This window comes from Mastomys coucha, unplaced genomic scaffold, assembly GCF_008632895.1.
Source record: "Mastomys coucha isolate ucsf_1 unplaced genomic scaffold, UCSF_Mcou_1 pScaffold8, whole genome shotgun sequence".
NCBI classification, from domain to species: domain Eukaryota; kingdom Metazoa; phylum Chordata; class Mammalia; order Rodentia; family Muridae; genus Mastomys; species Mastomys coucha.
Window position 1 is genome coordinate 73,435,454 of NW_022196914.1, and position 26,115 is coordinate 73,461,568.

Genomic DNA, 26,115 nt, shown 5'->3' on the forward strand with positions numbered 1-26,115 from the left:
GCCTGTCAGTGTCAAAATTGGCAAGATGCTCATTTTTGGAGCCATATTTGGCTGTCTCGAACCAGTGGTAAGTAAGACGCTGACTATTTCACTTCAAAGGCCTTTTGGTTGGGATATTAGTAAGGGATAGAAACAAGTTTAAACTTTAATTTCTTAACAAAACACAATGGCTGTGCTATCATTAAAATGTACGTAACCTGAATGCCCGGTGAGATTTTTCAAATACGTTTAACTTTTTATACTAACATAAAAGCCTATTTCCCTATTTACTTACATATAGAAAAATACTCTTGTGAGTTTGGCTTGCTTAGGTTGTTGCCACCCAGCAGCTCAGCTGCAACATGGATTTAATTAAATATGTATTATTTATAGGACATTGTTGACACAATATGCTTTAAAAGAATGAAAACTTCCTTTATCCAGATTCTCTTTCTGAGCCAATAATTCTCAGAGTCTATTTTCTCAATTTACTTCAGAAATAAGTTCTGTTTGTCTATCTGAATCTCTGGGCATGTGGTTTTACAGTGCCTTTGCAGCATTATCGAGTGGTGGTTTTGAGCACAAATCAAGGCCATTCAACACAGAAAATGGGATCCTTCCTCTTTTTATCCTTTTCTCTAGAATTAGAAGTAAATTTTGGGGGTAGCAAGATGGCTCAGCGGGTAAGAGCATTGACTGCTCTTCTGAAGGTCCTGAATTCAAATCCCAGCAACCACATGATGGCTCACAACCACCCGTAATGAGATCTGACACCCTCTTCTGGTGTGTCTGAAGTCAGCTACAGTGTACTTATATATAATAATAAATAAATCTCTGGGTCAGAGTGAGCAGGGACTGAGCGAGCAGAGTTTACTGAAGGGAGCCAAAGTCCTAAAAATTCAATTCCCAACAATCACATGAAGGCTCAACTATCTGTATAGCTACAGTGTACTCACATACATAAAATAAATAAATAAATATTTAAAAAAAAAAGAAAGAAAAAGGAGGAGGAGAAGAAGAAGAAGAAGAAGAAGAAGAAGAAGAGGAAGAGGAAGAGGAAGAGGAAGAAGAAGAAGAAGAAGAAGTAGTAGTAGTAGTAGTAGTAGTAGTAGTAAAAAATTTGGGGATGGGGGTGTGGTTCAGCAGTGGGTTCGGTCCCCAGGGCAACAGTAACAAGGCAGGGGTTGGAGGGTTCTGGGAGGGAGTGGGGATGATTCCCAGAACTTGGTAAGTTCAAAAGGTACCATTTGTGTTGTAGTTTATCTGCAACCTTGCAACAAGTAGATGGTTGTGCATCTTTATTTTCAATGCATTCTTACACTAATGTGTGAGGATTGGCCCCAGGCCTTCAAGCATGCTGGGTGAGTAAAGCCTTCCACTGAGCTGTAACACCAGCTGAAACTTTGCTGCTGCTGTTCTGTTGTTGTTGTTTAATTTATAAGGAACACTGGTTTGTCTCTCACATTATAGCGGCTGAGAACTCCAACATCCAAGCACTGCACAGTCAGTGTTTAGTGAAGGTTGTCCTCCTCATATGGCAGCTTTTATCTGTGTCTTTAGAAATGTGAAAGAGCCTCAACTTATGTTTGAAAGGCATTGCAGCCAATGAGAATGAGCAGTCTAGAAGTCTAAAGTACTAAGCTATCATTTTGATATTGCCTATAATTAAATAGCAGACTTTAATCACTTGAACGTTTTCAGTTTTTTCCTGATTCTAGTACTATACTTCCTTAAATCACAGAGATATTCTAAAAGTAAATAGGTTTTTTGACTTCCATGAAAGGAATTGAGCTAAAAGTTATGAAATTGTAAGTTAGCAATGTTTAATGCATTGAAAATAGGAAACAGGTAACTTGATTGTGATTGTTTTATTGTTTATTTTTTAAACAACTTTGAGTGTATACTTCTTTAATGATAAATGATATTTATGGGCAGGCAACGCTGGCGGCCGTGATGACGGAGAAGTCTCCTTTCATCACACCGATTGGTCGGAAGGATGAAGCAGACCTCGCAAAGTCATCTTTGGCTGTGGCTGATTCAGACCACCTCACAATCTACAATGCATATCTAGGGTAAGGAAATCACCTGGTTGCTATCAATAAGCTGGTGACTGGAGATAGCTGACTTCTTTTAAAAAATGGCATTCAATCTGTGCTCTAACGTTTAAATTTGTTCATAGTGTTTTTAATTTGTTAGGATATTATTTCATCAGAGACTCATTTAAGAACAACATACTTGTTATATATGTACAGTTCTCAAATCTGAAGCAATTCAACAATTTGTTATCCTTAAAAATACTGCAGTTGGAAACTATATAAATGGTAGGAGCTACAGTAAACAAGGCCCCTTCTTTTTAACAGATTGTAAGTTTATTAAGCCTTCCTTGGGTTACTCCCTCTGAGGAGGAGCCTGGAAAGGAGTCATGGTGACCTTTACCCTCTGATGTGTTCATCTAGGTGGAAGAAAGCACAGCAAGAAGGAGGCTTCCGCTCTGAGGTCTCATATTGCCAGAGGAACTTCCTTAACAGAACGTCTCTGTTGACACTAGAGGTGATTCTTAATATTACTCTTAGCAACCGTAATGTATTCAGGGTATGATTTTTATAAAGAGACAGCATGGGTTCACAGAAATAACACTAGCTTAGAAATAAGATAGTTAACTTTTTAGTCGTTTTTTTTTTTTTTTTTTTTTTTTAATAAATAACTCAAAGGGCATTATCTAGGGTTCTTTCCAACTCTGGTACTCAGTATTATTATGTTGCTTAATTATAGAGGATTTCAGGAATAGCAGAAGGTAAATGGAATACTGTCAGGAACTCTAATTCACCCGTTTCCCCACATCTATTAATTAGCAACATGTGATCAGTATTGTTCTGTGCTTGTTCCCCTTACTTCACTGTCTGTCCTGTAGACTATATTTTAAATAAATGCAGAGAATAGATAATTAAGTATAAGACTTTTTTTTTTTTTTGACACCATATCACACCTTTAAAACAAACAAACAAAGCAGGGCAGTGGTGGTGCATGCCTTTAATCCCAGCACTTGGGAGGCAGAGGCAGGCGGATTTCTGAGTTCGAGGCCAACCTGGTCTACCGAGTGAGTTCTAGGACAACCAGGGCTACAGAGAGAAACCCTGTCTCGAAAAAAACAAAACAAAACAAAACAAAAAAACCCAAATCATAATATCATCAAATTATAGCACCTAAATATCCCTAGTCATTTAATAACTTTGCTTTTCACACTTAATTTGAATCATGATCCACACAAGATTTACTCATTACATTTGATTGTTCCCTTAAGTTTCTTAATCTATAGTTAATCAACTTTTTTTCCTATTTGTGATTTTTTTTTTTTTTTTAAGAAATCAGTTTAATTGTTCAGTAGGGTTTCTTGAATTCTGGAAATAGCCACTTCCGAGCCATCTGAGGACATCCCAGTCAATCGGCTTAGAGGAGGCTAGCTCTTCCGAATTAGTCCTTTCTCCTTTGTCTCCCTTTAATTGTCCCCAACCTCCAGATCCCCTCCCACCAGCTTCTTTCCCCAGCCTGTCTTCACACCCCTGAGCTTGCGGGTCTCTGCCAGCTCGGTGCTTACAGCAGCTGTTTGGTCTCTCCTCCCCTGGAGTGGTCTAGCCTAAAGGACAGCCAGTGTAAACAGCACCTGTGGTCCTATAGCCTCAGCCCTTCCTGGGGCTTCTGCCAGTTTGCACGCTGGGAAAAGGTGCAAAGTGTTTTAAGCTGCGGCTTCATCACGTGATGAAGATAGTGGGCTTTTCTGTCAGAAGGTGCATGTCATGACTATCAAGTTTCCCTCTAGTGTTTCCTAATGTATCTCCACTGACTAAAGAATGACTAAAACCAAATCAAAATAAAAATGTAAAGAAGGGCGGTGGTGAAGTCAGTGTGGAGCATGAAAATACGTTCAGACCCGTGTTCACTGCTCTCATAGATGTTTATATTTTATGACATCACTGTCCTAGGATGCTGAACACAGCTGACTCTAACCCTTCACCTCCCAGAATCCTTTCTTCTCCATTCAAGCTTTTTCCTGTACTCATCTAAACGATACTTTGCATCCTATCTATTCTTATAGGAGACAGCACTATACATTTCAAAGTCGTTTGGTCATTTCTCTAATTGATTATGTCTCATTTTAACATAAAATCTAGGATGTGAAGCAGGAGCTAATGAAGTTGGTGAAAGCAGCAGGATTTTCATCCTCTACCAGCTGGGAAGGAAGGAAAGGCCCGCAGACACTCTCTTTTCAGGACATTGCCCTTCTTAAAGCTGTGCTGGCTGCTGGACTGTACGACAGTGTGGGGAAGATTATGTGTACAAAGTCAGTGGACGTAACAGAAAAGCTGGCGTGCATGGTGGAGACAGCCCAAGGCAAAGCTCAAGTGCACCCATCCTCAGTAAACCGGGATCTACAAACCTACGGGTGGCTCTTGTATCAGGAGAAGGTAAAAGACTCATTCTCTCTCTGTAAAAAAAGATTTATTTACTATTGTATGTAAGTACACTGTAGCCGTCTTTAAACACACCAGAAGAGGGTGTCAGATCTCATTACAGATGGTTGTGAGCCACCACGTGGTTGCTAGGATTTGAACTCACGACCTTTGGAAAAGCAGTCAGTGCTCTTACCCACTGAGCCATCTCTCCAGCCCAAAATGCTCATTCTCAAATCCCCACTTACCACTCTAGGCCTCCTTCCTAGAGTGTCCTAGACACATTCTGGTGTCCTGATGGTATATTCTCTTTTTCTCAAGTACAACTGTTACTTTTGCTCACATTTGAAACCTGAGGTACTTTCTCAAGCAGCACACAAAATAATCTCTCTCTCCCATTAAATAAAACAAAGATAGTAAGGTTTCTCTCTGGCTGTCACCCTTCTACTTGGAATTCAGACAGTTATGGCAAGGGGACATTGGTTAATAATTTATCTGGTCTAAGAGTATTTCAATATTTCACTAAAGCAGTTGTCTCAGAAGGAAAAAGAAGGTAAAAGAAGGTGTGTGTTCCATTTCTAAATAAGTGGCATGTTGGGGAGAGTAATGAGGTTATATAAATGTATATATTTTTCTATTAAATTTGTTAAGAAAATACTTACATAAAAAACAGCTAAGTGAACTTTTTGTATTTTAGACTATGAAGTTGTTCCCCGCACTTTGTCTTTTATAGGTGAGGTATGCCAGAGTCTATCTGAGAGAAACAACCCTCATCACCCCTTTTCCAGTTTTGCTTTTTGGAGGTGACATAGAAGTCCAGCACCGAGAGCGGCTTCTGTCTGTAGATGGCTGGATCTATTTTCAGGTATCCAGTCCAGATGATTTTATGAAAACATTCAAATTCCTGTATCATTGAGGTAGACGTTAAAGCTTTTACTGAGGTTTGCATAATCTTTTCCTGTGTGGTTTACTGTAGAAAGCTTCATCTTAATTATATGGTTTTTATAATTTGAAGATCATATTACTATCACAGAACATATTTATTTATAATCATGACAATTGCTGTGTACCAGGAATATTGACAGCAGTTTTTTCTGGGTTATGCCAGATAGCTTCATTGTAACACAGTATAGATGGGGGTGGGGAGTGGGGAGTGGGGGTAGGGAGGCAGACTCAGCCCTCCCAGAGGCCTGGGGTTGGTTAGTACTTGTTTCCCAGATGCATGCCCACTCACTACATTTGTTTAGCCTTTCCATACAAAAACCACACAGATTCATTGTGTGTGTGTGTGTATTTTTTTTTATTTTTTTTATTTTTATTTTTATTTTTTTTATTTTTCGAAACAGGGTTTCTCTGTGTAGCCCTGGCTATCCTGGAACTCACTCTGTAGACCAGGCTGGCCTCGAACTCAGAAATCTGCCTGTCTCTACCTCCTAAATGCTGGGATTAAAGGCATGTGCCACCACTGCCCAGCTCAGATTCATAGTTTTTAAGACATGAAAAAATTTTTCTCTGGACAAGGTAAGGCAGTCTATGCTTATTTGCTTATTTGCATTTTCCTCCATAGCCCCATCAACATTGACCAGTGTAAAGACGTTCACATACATACTGTTAATTATAGCCTGTGTGTCCAGAACCAGAGAGGTTTGATTAAGTATTTTAAAAAATATATTTGGTTCACGCAAATAAGTTGGAGTGGTAGAGATGGTCTCATAATTGTGTTGTAGTGATATTGGTTAAAAACTCTACAAATTTACCAAAAATCATTGAAATTTTTGTGATTTATAAATTATCCTTCAATAAAACTGTTAAAAACTGTTTCCTCCCAGCAAGTGTGGTAGCTCACACTTCTCATCCCAGCACCCAGGAGGCAAAGAGGCAGGCAGAAGTATCTCTGCATTCAAGGCCAGCCTAGGCTATGTCATGAACTCCTGGCCAGACGGGCTACATAGTGAGCCCCTGTTTCAAACTACTCTCCACTCCCCAGCCCACCCCCAAAATTCCCTCAGAACTTTTTAGTATTGACTCAGTATCATATTCAAAGAGAAACAAAGAATTATTGGAATAAGTTGCTTTATTGTGACAAAAGATACCAGACCTCTGGGAAGCAAGAGGTCGGTGTAGCTGAGCTCCCATGCTTAACAGGTCATTTGCTCACACTTCCCCTGTTGCATTTTATGGTAACAATCCTGGTGTCCTAAGTGGATTAAACTGTGAGGTACACATGCTCAGATTGCTTTATGTAAACACATGCAAATGTCCTGATCAACTCTGTCCTATGTCTTCTCTCAACAGGCCCCAGTAAAGATAGCTGTCATTTTTAAGCAGCTAAGAATTCTCATTGATTCTGTTTTAAGAAAAAAACTTGAAAATCCAAAGATGTCCCTTGAAAGTAAGTGTTTTATTGTGTTTCAGATAAATATTTTTTTTAAATAAAATCTGGGAGATTGAGTCTAGAAATTATGATTTAACATTTTAATGCCCTGTGGCACACTGAAACCATACTTTTGATGTAATTATTAATAAAATCTTGGTTTTTTATAAAATCTATTTGCACTGTTCAACTCCCACACAGTTAGTGACTATTTGCAGCTTATTCTCTTAAAATATTTACTCCTGATCTTTTTTATTTATTTATATTTGTGCACTGACATTTTGCCTACATGTGTATCTTCCTAAAGGTGTTGGAATTCCTGGAACTAGAGTTACAGATAATGGTGAGCTGACATGTGGGTGTTGGGAATTGAACCCAGGTCCTCTGGAAGAGCAGCCAGTGCTCTTAACCACTGAGCCATCTCTCCAGCCCCCTAGTCTTCTTAACTTCATTTGTAAACCATCCACTTCACAGAACAAATTAGAGCAGCATAAGGGTTGCTACTCACTGGTTTATCATAGCTGTGTTCTCTCCCATACGTTTCTCACAAATGCACAACGAGTAGCTGGTATAGAAAGTGCTTTGACCTTCTACAGATCCTGAAATAAACACGTGGTTTGTCAGTAGCAGGGTCCAGCACTGCCCTAAGTGAGCACATCACTGATCCACAAATGTGGGAACAGCACAAGGCTCCACACCTCTTCTAAGCACACTAATTTCTCCCAAGAGACTTGTGACGATGGTTTTATCTGTTGCTATTTCTGCTTCCCTACTGTTGGCCTTTTTAAATGCATAACTATTGTAATAAACCCCTAAAATGTACCAGCCTTAGGATTTAGTTGGGTGCATCCTCGGGCTTTGATTTAATGTGTTCCTTGATAGCTGTAGTTCCTGAAAAAACAGTGGTTTTCTCTTGATTAGGTCAAGTTTTAGAGCTAGTATTTTCTAGTTGGCGCTATAGACTTTCCATGCTGTTGTATCATAAGCACTGAAGTATGGTTTTCCTGCTTTAATAATGATAGGAATTATCTGGGGATGGGGAGATGGCTCAGTGGTTAAGAGCACTGGCTGCTCTTCCAGAGGCCTGGGTTCGATTCCCAGCATGCAAATGGCAGCTCACAACTGTCTGTAACTCCAGTTCCAGGGCAGCTGACACGCTCACATAGACATACATGCTGGCAAAACAACAACAACAACAAAATAAGTCATTTTAAAAATAGTTTTTTAAGAAGCATTATCTGTGCCATTGATGCTTGTTTGACTTAGGAAGGAAGGTGACATGTTAGTGACTTTCTGGCTTTACTCTGAAGACATATTGTGATGGCGACTCACACAGAAGTGTCTAGGTTACCCCTGCGCTTTCTAGTTCTCTCTACTTTTCTTCAAATTCAACTAACTTTAGATAAGCGTAGTTCCACTGACAGCAAGGGCCTCCTCCCTCCCCCACCTCTAACTTATCCTTCCTTCCTTTAATACTGCTCTAGCTCCTGAGCACCTGAGTGTCAGCCACAGGCCCAGGTCAAAACAACAGTCAGGACAATCACTGTGACTAGGGACATTGGGACCCAGTATAAATGTAGAGCGTCTTTCAGTCTTGCAGCCGTGCCCTGATGGCTTTCTGAGAAGGTGGCTTTGAGAGTCACAGGAAGTCACAATTCCAGAGCTGTTTAGACAGGAGTAGCTGTTAATAAGCCCACCTTAGCAAGTAATGTCACCTCTCTGTTTATCCGTTCAGCTGGTGTTTGATTCTCCTGTTGTATAGATAACACTGTCACTTCCCATTGACACCTCTCTGAGAGCACTTCCCCCTTAGAATGTTTGTTTCCTTGGTTTAACCAAGCCTGGAATAAAATCATTGTCATCTGTCTTAGTTAGGGTTTCTATTCCTGCACAAACATCATGACCAGGAAGCAAGTTGGGGAGGAAAGGGTTTATTCAACACTTCCACATTACTGTTCATCACCAAAGGAAGTCAGGACTGGAACTCAAGCACGTCAGGAAGCAGGAGCTGATGCAGAGGCCATGGAGGGATATTCCTTACTGGCTTGCCTCCCCTGGCTTGCTCAGCCTGCTTGTTCTCTTATAGAACCCAAGACTTCCAGCCCAGGGATGGCACCACCCACAAGAGGCCCTACCCCCTTGATCACTAATTGAGAAAATGCCCCACAGCTGGATCTCATGGAGGCACTTCCCCAACTGAAACTCCCTTCTCTGTGATAACTCCAGCCTGTGTCAAGTTGGCACACAAAACCAGCCAGTACACCACCTTTGCCCATTTGGTAAAAATCTATCATGCTGCAAAACAAGAAAGAGTAAATAAACCCTTCAGTGTGGTTCAGCTCAGTGAGACAAATGAGGAACTTCTTGAAGGAATTTCTAAAGAAGTAGTTATAGGAATAACAGGCTAGGCTTCATAGTGTACATCTGTATCCCCAGCACTTGGGAAGCTGAGGCAGGGGGATCATGAGTTCCAGCCCAGTATGGACCACATAACAAAACCTGGGTAAAAAAGAAAAAAATAGAAAAAAACAAACAAAAAACCACATATCTCATTATTTGGGGCCTTTGCCTATAAATACTCAAACATGAAATTCTTTTTATAAAACATTGACTTTCTGAAGTAGGCATAAGATAACCTTAATCATTAACATAACTCTTATAGGGCAACAAATTTGACTTTTCTGGACATCTCTGGTATCATAGTATACATTACTAGTGTTGGTTTGCATCCTAATTTAAGAAAGGCTTGTGATTAAATATACCTCTTATTTGTACATACATGCATTAGAAAATTAGCCAGTAGTGTTACAATGTTTATAGGTGTTTTGATGTATTTATTTTTCATTCCCTCAGATGACAAGATTCTACAGATCATTACAGAATTGATAAAAACAGAGAATAATTGATACTGGAATCCACGGTTATCTGCTTCTAAAATTAAGATAAAGATACAATCCTGAAATTATGTGAAGGTCTGCTATCCTGTTAAGTATTTCATTACCTAAAATGTTGGTACTAGCCATTGACCTGAAGATGGTGGGGAGGGAGAAAGCACATTCTTTCAACATGGACTTTTCTAGCTCCTTTGTAATTTGATGTTGCTTAATGTATTTGCCATGACATTTACAATAAATTCTTTGGTATCAATCATATTTTGTCCATCTTTGTGTCACTAGGCCCAGACCAGTGTCTGCTGTCTGAAACTCACTACTTTGATTTCCTGTGTAATTGTCTCATCCTGTGTATCTTGTGTATTGTCTCATCCAATAACACGCCTTCATATTTGGAGGATAAATTTAGAGTTTTGTCCTATTTCTTAATTAGGGTTTCTGTTGCTATGAAAAAACACCATAAGAAAAAGCAACTGGAGGAGGAAAGGGTTTATTCAGCTTACACTTCCACAGGACACTACATCACAGAGGGAAGTCTTGGCGGGCTCCTCCTACATGGAAGCAGGAGCTGATGCAGAGGCCATGGATGAGGTGCTGTTTACTGGCTTGCTCCCTAAGGCTTACTCAGCCTGCTTTCTTATAGCACCCAGGGCCACCTGCCCAGGAGTGGCACCACCCACAATGTGCTGTCCCTTCCTGCCCAGGAGCGGCACCACCCACAGTGTGCTGTCCCTTCCTGCCCAGGAGTGGCACCACCCACAGTGCGCTGTCCCTTCCACATTGATCACTAATTAAGAAAATGCTCCACAAGCTTCTCTCCACGCCAATCTTTTCTCAATTGTGGTTCCCTTTACTCAGACAACTCTAGCTTGTGTCAAGTTGATATCCTATTACCTGATAAGAAGGTAATCTCCAAAAACAGTTATTATTTGATATCATGAAAAAGAAAACGTTGGGCCAGGCATGCTTGGGAGACAGTGGCCGGCAGATCTCTGTAAGCTCAAGGATAGCCTGGTCCACATAGTGAGTTCCAGGACAGCCAGAGCTACATAGTGAGACTCTGTCTTGAAAAACAACAACAAAAAGCAACCTCTGAAGCTTAATGTTTGAATCCAAAATGCCAGCCTAAACCAGGCCCTGGCTATAGATGCTGCTTAGATCAGTAATGTTCAGAAAACAGGACGTGCTACTGGCGGGTAGGCTAGAATGATTAGTGTTGCTCTCTACCTTAAGCTCGCTAGCTACCTTACATGCTGTCTACATTTGAAACTTTGTGTTTTAAATTTGTGGGGTGAGGGGATTGTGCAAATACACGAACCACAGAATGGATATAAAGGTCAAGGACTGCTTTTTTCTCTCCTTCAATAACAGTGGGTCTAGGGATTGAACAGGTCATCAGTTTGGCAATGGTCCACTTCCTTTGAGCCATTGAAGGCTGTTAGTGTGCATTTGTGCCTTGGGATGGCAGTGTTTTCACTGTTTCCTTCTCACTTATCTTTGAAACTCTATTTGCATTACTTAGAGGGATTTTTCTCACTTCCCAAAAACAAATTGATGAACTTCAAGTACATTTCTCTTTAGATTAAAAATAGAACTCTTATTGAAATAAATGATGAAGATAGGAACCTAACATGATTGCTTGAGTCTTACAACAGGCATAGTTTTAGCATTCATTTGTGAATGAGTAAGGACACTAACTTTCACCTTATGTGCAGAGGGAAGTAAGCATAGTCCTTGGTAGCAGTCTCTAGTTTTAGGGCAAAGGACTTAAGAACAAAGAATCCAGTGTAACTGTAGCCTGGAGTCTCTGTTTTGTACCACTAAGCAACTCAGCATAAAGAGCTAGGCAACGTGGGACATGGGACACACAGAAGCAAAGGAGTCCTCGTCTGCATGTAGTGCTTGGAGTTTGTGTGTCAGGAGAGTGTCCCAAATGTTGCCTGAATTCATGTGCATATCACAACAACCTATGAGGTAGGTGGGTGTTAACGGCACCATTTTATAAATGAGAAAAAAAGCAGCCAGGAAACAACTCATCAGAGAACAAACACGGTAGTAACTAAGTGGCAGCCACACAGTACCAAACTTTCAATCTCTGAAACATAGTCATTTTCTGTCTGATAAGGGAAGCGCTACATCACATTTGAACTAGGGTTATCAGTCTTTGACTTCAGATGACAAATATAGAGAGAGTTAGGTAATCACCAAAGGGAAGAGGAGAGATATCATTGAGGTTGAAATGCTGTAGAGCTCCACACTATCATTTTTTTTTATACTTAATTATCTTGTGGGTAGCAGGGGTCCATTCCATGGTGCTCTTGTGGAAGTCAGAGCCCTCCCTTTCCACCATGTGGGTCCCAGGGATCAAACAGATGTCCTAACAACATGGCAAGACCCATTCCAAAAAACAAAACTAGGGCCAGCAAAATAGCTGAGAGAGTAGAAGTGCTTTTCTACCAAGCCTGATGAGCTTGGTTCAATCCCAGAACTCATAAAGGTAGCAGGAGAGAGCTGACTCGGCAAAGTTCTCCTCTGACCTACAAAGGCACACTACCTTTGTACATACGCATAACGTATGCAATAGTGATAGTGCAGCAAAACAAAGAGCAGAGGTGATTTAAAAGGAGGACGTTTCCTCCGCCTCACAGTTTTGAAGGTTTCAGACCATTACCAGCCAGCTCCATTGCTTCATGCCTGTGGCAGTACATAATGGTAGGAGTGTGTGTAACCAAAAGAAAGGCACAGTCCTGTGTCTTCGATCCCTTTAAGAGTGCCTTCTCCATTCAACAATCTTGCCCTCATTTCTGAAGTGTTTCTATCACTTTCCAGCAGCACCAAGCTGAGGACCAAGTCTTTAACACACTAGCCTTTGGGCACATTTCAGATTGAAACAATCATTGTGACTAGTCAATCATCCTGAAGGTTTTACTTGAAATTTTAAAGTAAAACAGACCTTAAAGAGTCTAAGGTTAAATACATCTTAAATATTCTAACTTCTCAAACACACAATAGCAGTTGCATAGTAAAGGATGTGTTAATTAGGATACATGGCATATTCATGCATCATCACATTGCAGACCTTGGATGTTTAAAATTATTAAGTATACCTCAATTTAAAAAAAAAAAAAAAAGAATAAGCCATGCAGTGGTGGCACACACCTTTAATCCCAGCACTTGGGAGGCAGAGGCAGGTGGATATCTGAGTTCAAGTCCAGCCTGGTCTACAGAGTGAGTTCCAGGACAGCCAGGGTTACACAGAGAAACCCTGTCTCGAAAAACTAAAAAAAAAAAAAAAAAAAAAAAAAGAAAGCTTTCATCCCTCAAAGGATAATCAAGAAAGGAAGAAACAACCCACAAGACAGAAGAAAATACAAACAGTATCTCAGGTAAGGAAATTGCATCAAAAATACACAAAATATCACATCAGTAAGAAAAAGGTAGAAATAATAACCCAATTGTAAAATGCTCATACTTGAAAACAAAGGATTACATCAACCTGATAAAATCTATGTGTGAAAAGCCCCTAGTAACTACATGATACAAAATGGTGAAATAATCAAACTGCTCATGTAAGGTTACAGAAAAGACCAGGATTACTCTGGCTACTTCAAATCAACACAGTAGTTTGTGGTTGAAGTGTGATCTCTCAGCTTCCTATTCCTGCTGCCCTACCTCCCCCTCCCCCATGTTGTTACACACTTTCTCTGGAACCATAAGCCAAAATAAAGTCTTAGTATATGTAACCTTGGTCGTGGTACTTTATCACAGTAGCAAAAAGTAACTAATATAGGAGTTGGCATCAGGATGGTGGGGTGGCTGCTCTGAAGAACCTGATGGGGGCTTTTTGGAGGAGCAAGGAAGGCTTTGGAATTTTGGATTAGAAATTTCAAAAGAGCATAAGGTTGAGTTCCTGGCATGGTTATTACTGATAACTTTTGTGTAGATCTACAGTGAAGAAGAACAAGTAGGGTGGAAAGAATACAAAGTGTCCAGTTTAGAGAGGGAAGAGCCTGAGGAAGCTTAACATTACAGCCAAGGCCTGTGGTGAAAGAGGGCTGTACTTAAGGAGACTAGCATAGAGGAGTTAAGGAGAGGCCTCCCGCTCTTCACTGGACCAATGGGAAAGACGCCCTCAGGGCAAGCTTCTAGCTAATGAAGCTCCCAACAGCTTAGGGAGTTCTCTGCTTCAGGAATACAGCAGCATACAAAGGCCGTTGCAGATGTGACTCAAAGGCGTGAGGGTCCATCTTGCGCTGGCAGCCAAACTTGATAGTGTCTTCCACTTGGAACTGGCTTTGGAAGCATGAAAGACTCAACGGTGAGGGGATTGTGGATTCTTCCCCTGTAGTTTCAGAGAGCCGCCAAAGCCAAAGTGTGGTAGTGCTGATCACTGCCAGAGGCCCTTTGTGAGGACAAAGGTGTTGGAGAATTCAGGACCATGAGATATCTATCAATGCAAGCTGTCTCCAGAGAATGAAGCCAGTCCAAGAGAAAGATAATGGGGCAGGCAGCCAAGCTGGAGGGGCAGAGCCACATAAACCCTGTGAAACTAATGTCCCAAACACTAGACATGTGGTTTCAGGGTTTGGTATCTGCCCTGCTGGGTCCAATATTGCTTCATTGTGCCTCTGTTTTTTCCTTTTAAAGATAGGGAATTTATCTCCTATGCCATCATTGTATGTTGCAAGTAATTTGCTTTTTTGATTTTTGGCTGGTCACAGTTAAGAGATTGCCTTGAATCTCAGAAAAGACTTTGGACATTTGAATGCTGTTGAGATTTTTAAAGACTTATGGGGACTCTTACAGTTGGACTAAATGCTACAGCAGGATTACCTCAGACAATGATAAGTAATGACACAGAGGCTTATTCATATTTTAAAGGTTAGGCCTTTTGCTTGGGCAGTCTCCTGTCTACTCTAAACTTAACCAGGCTAATCCTGACACTACCTTCCACCACATGGTTAGGTCTACCTTTCTGCTCTGCTCTAGAGCACAGTCCATTCATTCATCTCCATGTCCACTGGCTGAATCCCAGCATAGGATTCTGATTCCAGTGTCCCTCTCTCTGCCCAGAAGATCCCCACCCTCCACTTCCTGCCCAGCTATTGGCTGGATCTTTACTACAGCTAACCAAACACAATTCTAGCTTGCCTTAGACAAGTGAGGAAGAACAAATGTTTACAATGAGGCCAGATGTGGTCCATAGAAATACAATATACCAAGATTCTGCCAGTATTTAGCTCTCTGCCAATACGAAACTAACAGTTAAATATACAGAGACATACCTTCCCAAAATATGCTCCAACAAAATACATTTTTCGTTATGATATGGCCATGAGCCTATGAGGGCCAAGTAGCAGCAGAGTATGGACATTTGAATGAGAAGTATCCTCCATAGGCTTATGTATTTGATCACTTGGCCTAGAGGTGACACTGTTTTGGGATGTTAAGTTCCTTTTAAGAGGTACATCGCTAAGAGTTCATAAGCCCTCTCCCAGGACACTCCCTTTGCTTCATTTTTGTGGTTGGAGATGTGACCTCCCAGCTCCATGCTCCTGCTGCCCTGCGTCTCACACCATGATGGACTCTCCCTTTGGAACCTTTAACTTTCCTTGATCATGGTATTTCATCATAGCAACAGAAAAGTGACTAATATATCATCTAATTTTATGGATTAGAAATCTTAATATTCCACAGCTTCAGTAACCCGAGATCCACCTTCATGCAAAATATGAAATAAAAATTCCAGTGATAGATAATTCACAACTTGTAAATTGCATAGCATTGTGAGTAAGCTCATTACGAAATCTCATGCTATCCTGCTCATCCCCTCTGAATTGTTAGTTATTCTTTGTCCAGTGTATCCACACTAGAGGTGTTACCTGCCACGGAGTTACTTAGTAGCTTTCTATGTTACTAGACTGGCTGTCATGGTATCACAGTGCTTATGCTCAATTAACCCTAGTTTTTCTTAATAATGGCCCCAAGGCACAAGATAAATGACATTAGCAATTCAAATCCTTTGAGTGAGAAGGCAGAGTCTTAACCTTGTCATGGGTAGCTGGGTATAGGAAAAAGGACATATAGGTTTGGTGGTGTCTGTTACTTCAAACATCCTCAAAGCCCTATAAGACATATTCTACAGCTAAGTAGAGACTATATACTAAAAGGCCAGACTTCTTACTATAAAATTGTAGTATTAAAAGTCTATACATTATAAACCTCTTTTTCAAATTCTATACCCATAAACAGGCACTACTCTTAGAATTAGAATACATAATAAATACTATTAATAAGAAACAACTGAGCCAAGCTCAGAGCAGATGTTGAAGACCAACTGATTCACTGACAGATGAAGATAGTGACCACCATGATTGCCATCCAGAGCCAGCATGTTACCACATGGACTTTTTAGGGAGAGGGGATGCTCAGATGTATTAGGATGAATGCACATCATTAGACAAAATAATACCTTAGTATGTTATGTTGCTAGAAATCATTTTCACAACTTTCTCTTAAGCTTGTGTTCTACACATTAATTACATTATAGGTGCCAGTTGGGTCCATGGACTAGAAACTGACCTGATATAAAGCCTGAGCAAGCACTATGCCTAGACCTCAGAGAATCTGTAGATGACTCACGTGTGTTTTAATGATTGACCTTGCCAAATTGATGCCATTTAGAATCACCATTGAGCATGTCTGTGAAGGGTTTCATGACTGGGTAAACTGAGGTGGAGAGGCCCACCCTGAGGTGGGCAGCACAATTCATGGGCTGGGATGGGTCCGTGTTTCGCCCCACTGTTGGGGTGTGGGACATGCTGCTGGGGAGGAGAAACCAGGAGACTACTTGACTGTACTTGTCTCTCTGTACTGTCGCTGCTGTGGTGCTGAGCTCTAGGGAAGTGTGGAAAAACTGAGTGGGGGGGGGGTTGGGGGTAAGGCGGAGACGAGGTATAAGATATGGGGGGCCTAAGTTGGGGTTCCCTGACCCCAAGGGCACCCAGTCGCTTTCAGGTTGCTGCACAGAGGAGTAAAGAAGGATGGGGGTCCATGGACCTGCAATGAGGTCAGTACCCGGTGCTCCCAGACTCCTGAATATCCAGGCATCGCTGAGCCATGAGGAGTTGGGCACAGAGTCAGGGGCCAAGGGCTGAGGGGAAATGGGAGCTCTGGCTTAGCTCATCTGTGGTTGTCCTTAGTTGGTGGCAGTTGTCTGGAGGGGCAGAGGGGCCTTCTATGGGAGACTTAGGCTCCGCTCTGTAGGCAAAGGCCTCCATGCTCCCACAGTGGTTTTGATGGAGGAGACAGTCCTTGTTTATCCATACTGTTTGTTCACTGACTATTCATTGTGGAAAATGGATGCATACCAACTCCTCAGGGTGGACCAGAGATTAAATACCTTTTGCTGGGAGGAACGTCCAGGAAAGGAAGCTTATTGGCTAAAACCTCAGGGTCTCTAGATACCTCATTAGCATGGAGAACTCTGTCCTCAGGCTACATAACCACAACTCTCGGTTCCTTATGTGTGAAGTGTAGCCACATGTTCCAGGCCAGGAACCTGGCAGGGAGCAGGAAGGAGCCTACAGTCTCTGATGGGTGGGTACCTGGGGGTCTCAGACCCACTCTACCTTACCAAGTTTCCTGGCATGGTCCACTGTCCCACAGCTGGGATCCTGGACTGAATAAAAAGGAAGCAAGGGCACTGAACAGTGTTCTTCATCCCTCTCTCTGCTCCCTTCCTGGATCCATGCTTCTGTCACCATACCACCCCAACATGAAGAACTTAAACTCTGAATTAAATAAAGTCTTTCTTGCTTAAATTGTTAACCCATGGGGAAAGTGTGTTCCTGCAAGTAGATGCAGAACCAAAAAAGTAATGGTCTTACTATACAAATGATGGTGAGAATATGGAGTAAAACAGAATTCCTCAGTCTCCAAAGACACCAGGAAGCATGTTCCTGGATGACTGGGGTCAACTCCCAGACATGCTACATGAGATAAAAACCCAGCCCCTCCATCAAGTCCTAATATTTGTAGAGGCTGGACCCTGTTACCTCCCGAGGGGTTAGTTCTCCAAAGATTAGGATGAAGTGGCTCTCAACAGCTGCTCTGTTTTGATCTACACTCTGTGATTTGATTGCACTTTGCTGTCAACATCTCCACTTCTCCTCTATGTGATCAGGGCAATTGTATTTCTATTCTACTGTAGGAGACAGAGTAGTGCTTGGTCCTTACGAGGCGCTCTTTACATGTTAGAAAACCACAAAAGGACAACTAGGGCAGCCAGATCCAAATACATGCTAGTAACAGATGTTTTATAGGCTTTCCTAAATTCTTTGTCTTAGAGCTGCTTCTCCTGAGGAAAGGTGTACAGACAAAATCTATCCCCAACAGGCTGTCAGTCAAGCCTCAAGAACAAAGACAATGCTACCCTACCTTCTGAAGCCAGCTGTGCCCAATTGACAAAAATCTCACGCCTTGGCCAAGGTAAACTTACCTGTCCAGCTCCAGCACTCTCAGAGGGGGATAACCTCCTCCAAAGAAGTGGCTGCTTCATGGTCAAGGGCAGACTGTGACCAGCCTTCTCCAAATAACTTCGTGTTTCCTCCGACCTCAAAGCCTTGTTCATTTTCATATCGCTCCTGGTTCTCCATTAGCTTTTACCTCTTGGAACATCTTGGGTTAAGGAATCCTATTTGTCTTATACACCATAGCTTCTGGAAGGTTGATCATAAGAAAAGACAGCCAGCTCTTTGGGCTCTTCATCCTCGGAGCATTCCCTCTCCTTCACATGGCTCTCCTCTCATGGCATTGGTTAAAGGACAGGCTGGGACGTTCCTTCACCTTTCCTTTGACATTTAGGGATGAAGGATGGAGCTGGGCAGTGGTGGTGCACTTTAATCTCAGCATTCAGGAGGCAGAGTCAGGCAAACCTATGAGTTCAAGGCCAACTTGGTCTACAGAGGAAGTTCTGAGACAACCAGGGCTACACAGAAAAACCTTGTCTTGAAAGGGTAAAGGTATAGAATAGCACAGAAGGCAAACAACGCGCTACAATCATGGACTTGAATTTGAGTCCTGCATATCACACTTAGCACCTATTGAAAGTTAACTTTTGAGTCTAGCTGATCTTGTTCTCGCACCTAAAAAATAAAGCAGCACCTATGCCTAGCTCACCTGGCAGAGACAGCGATTAAAGGCTACAGCCTCATAAGGTGAAAGGCACAGGCAACGCTGATAATGAAAATGCTATCCTCTATGAGCTGACTCCACTGCCTCTCTAGCTCTGCCTGCTGCCTCCAGTCCTACCTCATTCCTGCTCCAACCACAGTTACCTCTCTCTGTTGTTCCTCCATTCGCAGGGCCTCCTCAGGCCCCAAGACCTTTGCACTGTGCAGCTGTCTGACGGGTACTGTTCCCACAGTGGCCCACCTAGTTGCTGTCCACTAGAAGTCTAGTGCAAGTGCTAACTTTCCACTCCGCTGCTCCTGAGCAGTGAATACTGCAGTCCATCCCATGGCACCTCGTGCCATAGTCCTCATAGCTTGTCTGCCTTTGTGTGACCACTCTACATAAGCTTCATGACGGCTGGACAGAGCTGAACCCCTGAACGCTGAAACAAAAGCAGAGCTAGTCTCAAACCCGAACACGACTCCATGCTCTTTATTTGTTATGATTCACATTTGTCTCCTCCCAAATGCCCAGTGTGGTCATTTTTCAGTGGTGGGGCTTTCAAAGGCTATTAAGGAGTCATGAGAGCTCCTCTCTCCCTATAGGGATCAGACATACTTCTTCCTTCCTCCCTTCCTTCCTTTCTTCCTTCCTTCCTTCCTTCCTTCCTTCCTTCCTTCCTTCCTTCCTCTTTCTTTCTTTCTTTCTTTCTTTCTTTCTTTCTTTCTTTCTTTCTTCCTTTCTTTCTTTCTTTCTCTCTTTCTTTCTCTTTCTTTCTTCCTCTATCTCTCTCTCTTCTTTTCTTTCTTTCTTTTTGTTTTTTTGTTTGTTTGTTATTGTTTTCACCTTTTTTGTTTTGTTTTTTTGAGACATGATTTAATCTGTATATCCCTAGCTGTCTTGAAACTTGCTCTGTACTCCAGGCTGGCCTCCAACTCAGAGATCCCCCTGCCTCTGCCTCCTAAGTGCTGGGTTTAAAGGTATGTGCCACAATCTCTCAGGGAGATTAGTTTTTTGAGACAGGGTTTCTCTGTGTAGCCCTGGCTGTCCTGTCTGTAGACCAGGCCTCAAACTCAGAAATCTACCTGCCTCTGCCTCCCTGGTGCTGGGATTAAAGGCATGTGCCACCACTGCCCAGCTCTCTTTTAACAATTCTTAAAAGATATGTGTATGCATGTGCACATGTGTGCATGTGCATATATGTGTGTGTATGTGTGTGTGTGACACAGAGACAGAGACAGAGACAGAGACAGAGACAGAGACAGAGAGAACCTGCACACATGGAGGTCATAAGAGGATACTTCATCTCCTGAAACCTAAGTTGCAGGTAGTTGTGAGCTGTCAGACATGGGTGCTGGAAGCTGAACGAAGGTCCTTTGGAAGAACAATGTGTTGGTTTAAATGACACTGCATTTGAATACTTGTTCCTCAGTTGGTGGCTGCTTGGGGAAGATTAGTAGGTATGGCTTTATTTCTGGAGGAAGTATGTCCATAGGGACAGGTTTAAGGTTCTACACTCATGTCATTTTGTATTTGTCCATGTTCTCTAAAGGAACAGAACTGATGGGGGGAATATATATATATGTACATACATATATACATATATAAATACATATATACATCCACATACATATATTTATACATACATATATATGTATACATACATATATATATATGGATTTAAAATATATCATATTTAATTTACTTATCCATGTACATGTTTTTGTATATAAAGGGATTTGTCAGAGTGGCTTCCAGGCTGTGGTCTGAGTTGTCCAATGATGACTGTCTCCTGCTGGTAGTTGTTCAGTTCACAAGGCTGGATGTCTCTGCTGCTGGAGTTGCAGGAAAGTCCTAGAGAACTGCTGGCTGTCTAGGCTGGAATCCTGAAGAAGCAGGTCTAACAATGGTTCAGGAACAACAGGATCCTGATGAACTTGCCAGAGACGGTGAGAGCAAGCAGGCAAAGAACAATCCATTCCTTCTTCCATGTCTGTTTACGTGGGTTGACACCAGAAGAGGTCAGCCAGATTCAGGGTGGGTCTTCAACCTCAAATAGTCCAATCAAGAAAAGTGCTCACAGGTGACAACCAAGCTTAGACATTACCAGAACATACCCCTCCCCCCCACACAAACTGAAAAAAAGAAAAAGTATTTTTCTCTGCTATCCTTGTTGAGGTTTAGTCTGTTGTAATATATTACGATGCTAAATACTGGCCCCCAAGGTCTGGTTGACCCCCAGAGACAAGTAAATCCTTGTACACCAAGTGATGTTATGTTACTTTACTCCTTAATTTAAAACTATTGGTTGAGCAGGGTGTTGGTGGCGCACGCCTTTAATCCCAGCACTTGGGAGGCAGAGGCAGGTGGATTTCTGAGTTCGAGGCCAGCCTGGTCTACAGAGTGAGTTCCAGGACAGCCAGGGCTACACAGAGAAACCCTGTCTCGAAAAAACCAAGACCAAACAAAACCAAAACAAAACAAAAAAATATACCTATTGGTTGAATAAAGATGCCTACAGCCTAGAGGTAGGCACAGTTTCAGTTCCTGGGCTTGAAGTCTGAGGAAGGACCATGAGGGAGAAGAGAGAGAAGGTGGAGAGAGAGAAAGACACCATGGGGTAAGGGATGGTGAGAACTGACCATGAGGGCGGGCCAGCCAGGGACTAAGAGCGGCCCAGGAGGAACATGGCAAGTCATATCTTGAAGTTATTGACAAGGAAGCAGACAAAATAACTTAGAGGGTCGATATCTCCCCACCTCTAATGGTATTAAGGCTTATTATAAATATAAAGATTGTGTCTTTTATCTGGGAACTAAATGATCTAAGCTGGGGTAAAAACTCCCGATTGATGTTATTTACCATGATACATCCTTAGTGGCAAAAAGACACAGACATTATACCTTAGCTAGACACTCACATAACTGTGGCTGACATTGACCTGGGTGCACACTCTGGAAGCAGAGGACATCCTATTTAATCGTCAACAGTCTCAGGGGTTCTGAAGTCCACCCTCTGTCAACCACTAAGGAAGCTGAAGATTGTGAGGCTCTGTAATTTGTCAAAGGGTCAGAGCTGGTGGCTTCAGCTTGTACCCAAACCCTTCAACTTAGAAGCAAGAGCTTTGAGTCATTGTTCTGTACTGCCTGTGCCCAACAGATCGCCACAGGTGGGTGGGAGAGAGAACATATCTATCCATGAAGCAAAGCTGTGCACTTGAGGAGTGTGTACTGAACTCTTTCTGAACTGGGGATTGGCAAGACACCAGGAAGTCAGTACCAGAGAGCCTTGTGGCAGTCAAATGTCTGAATTTAGAAAATGGGCTGAAGAAAAAAAACAATAAACAAACAAACAAAAACAACCCCCAAACCCTGCCCTTTGTTTACCAAATACCAGCAAAACCTGTCTGACTTTAAGTACTTTAATATCACTCAGATTTGGAGCTTAAGCACTGTAGAAGAAAAGAGTCATAAGTAAATATAATTTTCAGTGACATCAAACTGAGCTTAAAGATTTCCTAAGGGCCCAGGAAAGTTGTCTAAGGTTGGTGGCAATTCACTGGCTTTGTTTGCCGAAAGAAGGTATAACAAATGCCATGTTCCCACTCTTTAATCTGGGCTAAGAGGAGGGTGGAACATTGTCCTAAGCTGAAGTCCCAAACTGGAGGGGAAAATCCCCCAAATCTTTGGCTCCTTCTTATTAATCAAATATTCCCCTGTTCCCTTTACAAAATGTGCCTGCAAGTATTTTTATTGCATCAATGTTCACAAGGGAGATTGGTTTGTAATCTTGCTTTGTTGAGTCTGTGTGTGGTTTGGGTATCAGGGTGACTGGTCTCATAAAATGAATTTGACGATGTTCCTTCTGTTTCTATTTTTGAGGAATAACTTGAGGAGTATTGTTATTAGCTCTTCTTTGAAAGTCTGGTAGAATTTTGTGCTAAAATCATCTGGCACTGGTCTTTTGTTGGTTGGAAGACATTTTGTGATCGCTTCTGTCTTAGGGCTTCTATTCCTGCACAAACATCATGACCAAGAAGCAAGTTGGGGAGGAAAGGGTTTATTCAGCTCACACATTCACTTTGCTGTTCATCAGCAAAGAAAGTCAGGACTGGAACTCACACAAGGCAGGAAGCAGGAGCTGATGCAGAGGCCATGGAGAGATGTTACTTACTGGCTTACTTCTCCTGGCTTGTTCAGCTTGCTTTCTTAAAGAACCCAGGACTACTAGCCCAGAGATGGCACCACCTGCAATGGGCCCTCCCACCCTTGATCACTAATTGAGAAAATGCCTTATAGCTGGATCTCATGGAGGCATTTCCTCAAGGGAGACTTCTTTGTGATAGATAACTCCAGCTTGTGTCATGTTGACACACAAAACCAGCCAGTACAGCTTCTATTTCCTTAGGAGTTATAGGTCTATTTAAATTGTTTAACTGATCTCGATTTAACTTGGATAAGTGGTATCTCTCTGCCATGGGCCTGCCCAGCCATTTGGGGTTTGGAGCTGAAGTGGGGCACAATGTTGGACGAAGGCCAAAAGACTGATAATCTCTGGCCTTTTAATGCTTTCTAGATGCTAGAAGCTGATGGCTTCTGGAAATATAACTTTCTTGTTCGATCTGTGGCTAAAATATGGGGGCTTCTCTTTAACTTTCTGTGCTCTATTAGACTTTATAACTCTTTTTGCTTTAACTCTTTACGCTTAAATAAGCGCCAGGGAGACTTAATCTTTCTTATTTTTCTGTGCTAAGAAAATTTAACTTACTGTTTTGTGCTTCATTAAGCACTGGGGAAACTTAACTCTTGATCAGCTCTTTATTGTGCTTTCATAAGCACTAATATCTGTCAATTAACACATGTTGTTTAGCAGTGGGGCAATTAGATAAATGGATTTATTGCTAACGCTCCTTTCTCTGGCAAGTCAGCCGGAAGCTCTAGCTAGGCCAGGGAGCTTAACTCTTTTTGAACCAGAGAGAAAAAGGAAAGGAAAGATATCACTCATATGGACACATACACACCAGCTGAAATGGAAAATGGCCGTGCCCATACATTTGGATTACTGGATGGATGGATGGGTGGATAGATGAAGCAGAGCCCCCCAAGCCACCACTTTATTTCTTTTTCCAGGCCTTTTTATACCTTCTTAGACAAAAGTTCTTCAGAAAATTACTTCACAGATTAAATGTTACACAAAATGAGGAGTTTCAGAAAGGTATCATAGCAAGTTCAAAGCAGTGTTGCATACTGCAGGCTCACTATATATAAGTTCAAAGCAACAGTTTTCACATGGCCTTGGCTTATCATTGTGCACACCTGTGGCTTCATCCTTGTACCTGAATGTATTTCCTTGAACACAAATTTGTCCCAAGCCTATTTCTCTTTGTAATGTAACTACAAAAGTTCATTGTATTTCTTATTTTGCAGCTTATTCTTGATTCTAATTTTATTACATCTTTCTAGCAAAACAACTAAAGCCATCTCTTAAAACTTTCTTCCTAATATTATTTGAATTAAATCAGGAATTCTATAAATTCACTAATTAATCAAAACAGTGTTAATTCACGAAAGTTCACCTTTATGTTGATCTGCAAAAAATCTGCTCAATAGGGTGGACTAATGCCCAGAAATCCTTTGGTTATGTAATAGTGACAGGAAAGGCCTATCAGCTGAAGAAGCAGTCCTGGGAGGAAGCCTGGTAGGATCCTGCCTCTCAGAGCTCATTCATTTTAGGCCATGCAAAGAGGTGGGCCACCTCCCGGAAGGTCACCTGCTAGCCTTAGCCTGTCATAGGTGGCTCCTGATATTGATCAAGAAATTTGTTCATCTTTTTTAGATTTTCCAATTTTGTAGAGTACAGGGTTTTGAAGTATGAGCTAATGATTCTTTGGATTTTCTGTGTCTGCTGTTCTTTCTCCTTTTTGGTCTCTGATGTTGTTAATTTGGATTTTCTCTCTCTGACTTTTAGTTAGGACTATGGGGTTTTTCTATCTTGTTGATTTTTCTCAAGGAAACAACTCTTTGTTTCACTGATTCTTTGTATCATTCTCTTTGTTTCTATTTTATTGATTTCAGCCCTGACTTTGATTATTTCCTCCTGTTTACTCCTCTTGTGGGTGTTTGCTTCTTTTTGTTCTAGAGCTTTCAGGTGTGTTGTTAGTTGCTAATATGAGCTCTCTCTAATTTCTTATGAAGGTGCTTAGTGCTATGAATTCTCCTCTTACCACTGCTTTCCTTTTGTCCCAGAAGTTTGGGTATCTTGTGCATTCAGTTTTCATTGAATTCTAGGAAGTCTAATTTCTTTCTTTCTACTGTGGTCATTCAGTAGAAAGTTGCTCAGTTTCCATGAGTTTGTAAGTTTTCTGTTGTTTCTCTTGCTGTTGAAATCCAGCTTTATTCCATGGTGGTTAAGAAACGGGGTCCCAGTTCCAGAGACATTAACAAACAAATTGATACTACAAATATTGAGGAGCATGTGACACCTATTTCTCAGTAAGGGTCCAGGGTAGAAATTTTCAGAAGGAAGAGAGAGCAACAAAGCATAGACTATGTAGCCATGTTATCTTGCATGTCTCATCACAACTGTATCCAGAGACTCAGACACAGAATCTGCTGTCCCACATTGATGGTGCTGTTTACCTTCATTCATTGACACACAAATTCTCTTCCCAAGACAACCTCACTCTTGAGACCCCAACTTCCAAATACCAGTTCATCTTCCCCATGCGTGTTCTTGACAGATAGGCCTCACTAGACAGGCACACACAAAATCTTTATCTTTGGGCTGGAGAGATGGCTCAGTGGTTAAGAGCACTGACTGCTCTTCCAGAGATCCTGAGTTCAATTCCCAGCAACCACATGGTGGCTCACAACCATCTGAATGAGGGCATCAGATCCTCATCTGAATGGGATCTGATGCCCTCTTCTGGTGAGTCTGAAGACAGCAGCAATGTACTCATACACATAAAATAAGTAGTTCCTTTAAAAAAAAAAATCCTTATCTTCATATAAACTTCCCTGCTGAGCCTGCCTCATCTCAGCTAATGGCAGTGGGTTCTGTTTCTCAGGCCAGAAAACTGGGATGGTTGGTCCTTTGGTCACAAGACTACAGGTTTACACAAAACCTGTTGGCATAGCCAAAATATATCTGGACTCTCTCCAGTTCTCACTGCTTCTCCAAGTCTCATGCTGGTCTAAGATTCCATCTCTTTCACCCGGATTGTCTGTTTGTCTGTCTTAGGTACTTTGGT

The 26,115-nt window shown here is 41.8% G+C and overlaps 1 protein-coding gene across 1 annotated transcript in view; it reads left to right on the forward strand.

The window, feature by feature from the left end:
• Positions 1-9,953, forward strand: part of Dhx29 (DExH-box helicase 29) — a 46,904-nt gene extending 36,951 nt beyond the window's left edge. Inside the window, exons 22-27 of the mRNA XM_031360101.1 lie at positions 1,914-2,051; positions 2,436-2,529; positions 4,149-4,442; positions 5,161-5,292; positions 6,723-6,819; positions 9,655-9,953. Coding sequence (XP_031215961.1) covers positions 1,914-2,051; positions 2,436-2,529; positions 4,149-4,442; positions 5,161-5,292; positions 6,723-6,819; positions 9,655-9,707 — 808 coding nt within the window. The 3' untranslated portion in view covers positions 9,708-9,953. The remainder of the gene's footprint in view (positions 1-1,913; positions 2,052-2,435; positions 2,530-4,148; positions 4,443-5,160; positions 5,293-6,722; positions 6,820-9,654) is intronic.
• The last annotated feature ends 16,162 nt before the right edge of the window (positions 9,954-26,115 follow it).